General features: G+C 31.5%; 1 protein-coding gene across 1 annotated transcript; it reads right to left on the reverse strand.

Annotated features, from left to right (window-relative positions):
• Positions 1-2,863: 2,863 nt before the first annotated feature.
• LOC119610979 (uricase) lies at positions 2,864-5,454 on the reverse strand. The gene is made up of 3 exons (XM_037966421.1): positions 5,073-5,454; positions 3,553-3,879; positions 2,864-3,489 (listed from the first exon to the last, which is right to left on the reverse strand). The coding sequence occupies exons 1-3, from the start codon at positions 5,281-5,283 to the stop codon at positions 3,005-3,007; spliced, it is 1,023 nt and encodes a 340-aa protein (XP_037822349.1). The 5' UTR covers positions 5,284-5,454; the 3' UTR covers positions 2,864-3,004.
• Between the last annotated feature and the right edge of the window lie 1,751 nt (positions 5,455-7,205).

Below are 7,205 nucleotides of genomic sequence, written 5' to 3' on the forward strand. Positions count from 1 at the left end.
AGTTAGTTAGTTAGTTAGTTAGTAGTTAGTTAGTTAGTTAGTAGTAGTAGTTAGTTAGTTAGTTAGTTTAGTTAGTTAGGTGGTAGTTAGTTAGTTAGTTAGTTAGTTAGTAGTAGTTAGTTAGTTAGTTAGGTAGTTAGTTAGTAGTTAGTTAGTTAGTTAGTTAGTTAGTTAGTTAGTTAGTTAGTTAGTAGTTAGTTAGTGAGTAGTTAGTTAGTTAGTTTAGTAGGTAGTTAGTTAGTAGTAGTTAGTTTAGTAGTTAGTTAGTTAGTAGTTAGTTAGTAGTTAGTTAGTTAGTTTAGTTAGGTAGTTGTTAGTTAGTTAGTTAGTTAGTAGTTAGTTAGTTAGTAGTTAGTTAGTAGTTAGTTAGTTAGTTAGTTAGTTAGTTAGTTAGTAGTTAGTTAGTTAGTGAGTTAGTAGTTAGTTAGTAGTTAGTTAGTTAGTAGTTAGTTAGTTAGTTAGTTAGTTAGTTAGTTAGTTAGTAGTTAGTTAGTAGTTAGTTAGTTAGTTAGTTAGTTAGTTAGTTAGTTAGTTAGTTAGTTAGTTAGTAGTAGTAGTTAGTTAGTTAGTTAGTTAGTTAGTTAGTTAGTTAGTTAGTTAGTTAGTTAGTAGAGTAGTAGTTAGTAGTTAGTTAGTTAGTTAGTTAGTTAGTAGTTAGTTAGTTAGTTAGTTAGTTAGTTAGTTAGTTAGTTAGTTAGTTAGTTCGTAGTTAGTTAGTTAGTTAGTTAGTTAGTTAGTTAGTTAGTAGTTAGTTAGTTAGTTAGTGTTAGTTAGTTAGTTAGTTAGTAGTTAGTTAGTAGTTAGTTAGTTAGTTAGTTAGTTAGTTAGTTAGTTAGTTAGTTAGTAGTTAGTTAGTTAGTTAGTTAGTTAGTAGTTAGTTAGTTAGTTAGTTAGTTAGTTAGTTAGTTAGTTAGTTAGTTAGTTAGTTAGTTAGTTAGTTAGTTAGTTAGTTAGTTAGTTAGTAGTAGTTAGTTAGTTAGTTAGTAGTTAGTTAGTTAGTTAGTTAGTTAGTTAGTTAGTTAGTAGTTAGTTAGTTAGTTAGTTAGTAGTTAGTTAGTTAGTTAGTTAGTTAGTTAGTTAGTTAGTTAGTTAGTTAGTTAGTTAGTTAGTTAGTTAGTTAGTTAGTTAGTTAGTTAGTTAGTAGTTAGTTAGTTAGTTAGTTAGTTAGTTAGTTAGTAGTTAGTTAGTTAGTTAGTTAGTTAGTTAGTTAGTTAGTTAGTTAGTTAGTTAGTTAGTTAGTTAGTTAGTTAGTAGTTAGTTAGTTAGTTAGTTAGTTAGTTAGTTAGTTAGTTAGTTAGTTAGTTAGTTAGTTAGTTAGTTAGTTAGTTAGTAGTTAGTTAGTTAGTTAGTTAGTAGTAGTTAGTTAGTTAGTAGTTAGTTAGTTAGTAGTTAGTTAGTTAGTTAGTTAGTTAGTTAGTTAGTTAGTAGTTAGTTAGTTAGTTAGTTAGTTAGTTAGTTAGTTAGTAGTTAGTTAGTTAGTTAGTTAGTTAGTTAGTTAGTTAGTTAGTTAGTTAGTTAGTTAGTTAGTTAGTTAGTTAGTTAGTTAGTTAGTTAGTTAGTTAGTTAGTTAGTTAGTTAGTTAGTAGTTAGTTAGTTAGTTAGTTAGTTAGTTAGTTAGTTAGTTAGTTAGTTAGTTAGTTAGTAGTTAGTTAGTTAGTTAGTTAGTTAGTTAGTTAGTTAGTTAGTTAGTTAGTTAGTTAGTTAGTTAAATATTTTTGACATAAAATTTGACATAAGAGCCAAAATATCACTACCAAATTATATGTAGATCGGTCCAGAAGTGTCCCTACCCCCCAAATAAGGTTCCCTTTAGAAAGTTTCTTTTACATACAATACTAGCTTTAAAATACGAGTATAGCGATGAAATTTGACATAAGTACATCTCTTACGAGCCAAAATTTCTCCACCGAATTTTATGTGGATCGGTCCCCCTCAGAAAATTATTTCGACGCGCAGAATAAAAATACTTGTATAACGAAGAAATTTGACATAATTAAGTCTTTTACTAGCTAAAATATCTATATACCACATATATATAATTGACCTCACCCCCTAATAAGGTCTCCTTGAGAAAAATACTTTAACGCTCATTACTGGCTTAAAAAACGAGTATAGCGATGAAATTCGACTGAAGTAAGTTCCTTGCGAGCCAAAATCTCTTAACCAAATTTTATGTGGTTCGGTCAATAACTGATCCTACCCCCCTATAAGGTCCCCTTCAGAAAATTACTGTAATGCTCATTTCTGGCTTAAAAGTACGAGTATTGAGATGAAATTCGACATAAGTAAGTTTCTTATGAGCCAAAACCTCTCTACTGACTTTTATGAGTATCGGCATATGATTGACCCGCATATAAGGTCCCCTTCAGAAAATTACTTTAACGATTATTGCTGGGAGCATTCCTTTTAAAGCATACGGTTTTATGGAGGGTATACGAGATTCGGCACAGCAGAAACAACACTCTCACTTGTTTCAACTGAAGTCGGATATTTTTAACCCCGTTTAATTGGACACATAAATTAATCATTAAGAAATTATGTAAAATTTTACTATTTCTCATTTACTACAAGACTATATATATTCGCGCTGTGTTTTGGACATTCCGGTGCCGAAAAAAATGTCCTACATATAAATACATTTAATTACATTTATTTATTACATTTTATGACACTATTTTTTCAATACAAAGAGTAAGAAATAAACTTTTAATGGGAAATCCATAATAATTTTAACACTCTTTAAAAAATTGCAAATATTTTAAAATAAAACCACTCACCCCCAAAAAAGTTCATTAAACCAAAAGCCAAAAAAAGTGTTAAGTGCTCGAAAAAAACTACAAGAAAAGTAAATAATAGGCGTAAATGTAAATTAACAAAATATTTTATTATTAAACTTTTTATTAAAGAATTTATTTGAAATCTATGTTTGTTTAAGAACTAAATGGAATTTTTACTACAAAAAAAATCACTAAAAAATTAAAAGAAAAACCAAAACCATTGTTCTTTACAAATGACTGGCCAAATCTTTACGTGCCAATTGGGCATAAATAGTGCCATGTGGTTTATCGACTGGTATAAAGACTTCATTATTCTCACCGGGCACTACACTCTGGAAAGGTTTTGTATCGAAATTGAAATAATGCTTATTGGGCATAGTCATCGAAATAACTGAGACTTCGGGCAAAGCATCGAGTACTTCTTTTTCGGTTAGATATAAAGTATGCTGGACGGAAGGTGAGGAGGTGCCAACATTTGGATCACCGGCAAATTTCTTTATGATTATATTCTTAACGGTATTCCAATCTTGACAGAATTTCACATTGTTGGTGCGTGAATATTCCCAAGAACAATCAACAATCGTACTGAAAATACGATCATATTGATCGGGCAAGGAACGGAATTCATCGTTGACAAAGTTAACAAATGACGACTGTGTGGTCTTTAAGACGCGTAGACCTCTAATGCCGCTAATAACAGTTTGTTTGGGTTCTATTGAAATAGAGAGAAATTAGTTTTATATTTAGTTTTTTAATGATAATTTTTCAAACTTACCGGTTCTTCTTAAGACTACATCACAGTAACGCACTTCTGTGGGTGTAAAGATAAAGGCATGATTGTGTTTTTGTCTATTGTTGAATGTGGAAAAGTTGGGAGCATCACCACAAGCTCCCGTAGTACCACCAACTTGATCTTGACAGATTCTTTGCCAGGGATATTCTTCAACATGAATGTGAACCTCTTCAACATGAGCGTATTTGTTGAGGAAATGTGAGGCCAAGATTAAACCAAACTTTTCGGGATTTTCAATACCAAACTTCTTGGCCAATAGATAGACTGTATTCTTCTGAGAATCGGTAGCAACGATATCGGAATTATCACCTTTAAAAAGACAATATAGGAAAAATTGTATTAAAGTCGGACCGAATATACAAAACTACATTTGAGGCTCAATTTGTTCTGAAGATTTTGAGAATTTATCAGAAAACGCAATCTATTATAAGTAGTTAGATCAGGGATAGTAAATTCCGATGCCTTTTTCAGTACTTTTTGAGATCTAAATATATTTTTGTAATCCCACGATATAGGAAGTTTTTTTTATAAAATTTTTGGTAATAAATGAAATAGTCCATACTATAGTCATAGACTAGTCATCAATCTAGTCCAAAGAAAATAAATAAACTATGGAATAGACTAGTCCCTAGACCAGACAATGCACTAGTCAATAAACTTATCGTGGTAGTATTGAATAGGGTATTCCGCAGACTGATCAATAAACTAATCCATAGAATAGTCCATAGACAAATCAATAGAGAAAGAATAATACAGATACTTAATCGACTATTCCATAGACTGACAGTAGACTAGTCAATGGAAAAGCCTACAGACTAATCAATAGAATAAATAGTCCATACACAATTCAATAAAATAACCTACTGCCTAGTCCATGGACTACTCAATAAACAATAAACAGTCCATAGACTAGACATCCTATTCCGAAGATCAGTCAATAGAATAGTTCAGACAGTAAACTAGAAAATATACTTACTAGTCAATAGAATAATACACAGACTAGTCAATATATTATTTAAAAGACTACTCCATTTGCCAGTCCATACTATTTAATAGATAGTCCATGGACTAGGCTATTCCATAGACTAGTCTATAGGATAGTCCATAGACTAGGCTATAGCTAGTTCATAGACTAGTCTATAGCTAGTTCATAGACTAGTCTATGAACTAGTTCATAGACTAGTCTATAGGCTAGTCCATAGACTAGTCTATAGGCTAGTCCATAGACTAGTCTATAGGCTAGTCCATAAACTAGTCTATAGGCAATCCATAGACTAGTCTATAGGCTAGTAGATATATTAATTTAATAGATTAGTTCATAGACTAATCAATAGACTTGAATATAGTAATTAAACAAGCCCATTGCTTTGTTCGGGAATTTTCAACTACTTTAAAGGTCTATCGAAATTTCCCATTAAAACTCCTTTAAAATTATATAAAATCAGACAAAAAATCTAAAAAGGTATTTAAAACACAAATGTTTTGCATTAAATCAAACTCACCATGGAAATAATCCTTTTTGCTGTACAATTTCAAATGTGTACCCACTTCGAATTCCTTTATCGAATGCACTGGTCCATCCCTCTTAACATGTAACACCTTGACAGAGTCTTTACCATAGCCATGATCGGATATCGTATATTGATGAGGTGCTTCGCGATCTTGTTGTGGGGTTCCTTTGCCGCTTGGACGTTGCAATGGTCTGGCAAACATTTTGTTTTTGATTTATCACAACTACTTTTTAAACACCCTGTACAAACACTCTCCTTGATGAATTCACCCAAACCGAATTTTTAGGAATCGGTGAAATTTGTTTTGTCTTTGGTACACACAGCTTGTTAAAGTAGTCACTCGATTATGACTGATTTGTTAAGATGAAATGTAATAGACTTTATAGGTTCCTGGCATTAAGATTAGTTTCTTCAAATTCACTTTAAATGTCATGGTTATCTTAAGTTATCAGTATATAATTTTTTTTCGTTCTATATAATAGAGATAATCACCTTATCTTTTTATCATTTAAATATGTAAGTCTGTATGTTAGTAGTTCTAACGAAAAAATAATATGAAAAAAATTAAGATACGACTTCTGATTAATAACATTCATATAAACATAATTACAGCTACATACATTTCTAGTCGTGTGTAATGATTACTATATATAGATCAAGTAGAAGTCTGTCTGGATATTTTTAAACAAATTTTATATTGTTTCCAACCATTAAAAGTTAAAATATTATTCACTTTTTATTCTTAGTTCAAATTTATATTTAGGATTTTATCTACTGCATCTTTATTAAATGAAATCTGTATTTCCGTATATGCATTTTTCTTGGTATCTAAATTAAACCTTAACCTGGATCGGGTACTTTTTATACCCACCATCAAAAAAGAACACATCGAAATATAACACATCGAAATATTGGTCATAGACCCATAAAAGTATATATATTCCGGGTCCTTATTAAATTCTAAGACGATCTAGCCATGTTAAGGTTTGTTTGGTATTGAAAATGGGCAATATCGGTCCACTTTTTCGGATAGCCCCCATACAAGTGGACCTCCAAAAAATAACGGGCACAACTGCTTTAGAAGAACAAGTATAGCGAAAAAATTCGACATAAATAAGTTTCATATGAGCCAAAATTTTTCCACCAATTTTTTTTAGGATCGGCCCATAAATGACCCTACCCCCCATATAAGGTCCCCTGAATTTTATTTTATCACTCATTACTGGTCCCCAAATGCAAGTATAGCGATGAAATTCGGTATAAGTATGTTTCTTACGAACCAAAATCTCTGTACCATTTTTTAAGGTCCCCTTTAGAAAATGACTTTAACACTCATTACTGGCCTAAAAATTCTAGTATAGCGATGAAATTCAGTATAAGTAAGTTTCTTACGAACCAAAACCTTTTAACCAATTTTTTTAGGATAGGCCCATAAATGACCCTACCCCCCATATAAGGTCCACTTCTGAAAATTACTTTAACACTCATTACTGGCCCCAAAATGCAAGTATAGCGATGAAATTCGAAATAAATAAGTTTCATGTGAGCCAAAAATTTGTCTACCAAATTTTTTGAGGATCGGTCCATAATTGATCCTACCCCTCATATAAGGCCCCCCTTAAGAAAATTACTGGTTTAAAATATGAGTTATGAAATACGGTTATAAAATTCGCTCCGAATTTCATGCGGAATGTGTCGGTCATTCACAAAAGGTTCCCTTCAGAAAAGAGTTTTGGTTAATAAAATACGAGTGTTCCTTATTTAAACTACTCGGTCCATAATTGACTTAAGCCATATTCCAAATATGACCCCGATGTTTATAGGGGAGCATTCCTTTTACGGCATACGGTTTGATGGTGGGTATATGATATTCGGAACAGCCGAATATAACACTCTTACTTGTTTTATCTTGAATATTGCGATATGTGACTTTCACACAAAATTTACATAGCCTGCCAGACGGACTTCCCGAAAAAAGATTACCAGATCCAAAATGGAGATTCATAGCAACATTCCACGGAGACGGTTTAAACGTCAAATTAATAACATTGTTTACAAAATATTTGCATCTAATTCCGACGAAAGCATAGCTATGGAAGAGAATTTTTTGTGAATCCGTTTGTT

This window comes from Lucilia sericata, unplaced genomic scaffold (assembly GCF_015586225.1).
Source record: "Lucilia sericata isolate MDLA Ls3-8-SP2 unplaced genomic scaffold, ASM1558622v1 Contig001329F_arrow, whole genome shotgun sequence".
In the NCBI taxonomy this organism is placed as follows: Eukaryota; Metazoa; Arthropoda; class Insecta; order Diptera; family Calliphoridae; genus Lucilia; species Lucilia sericata.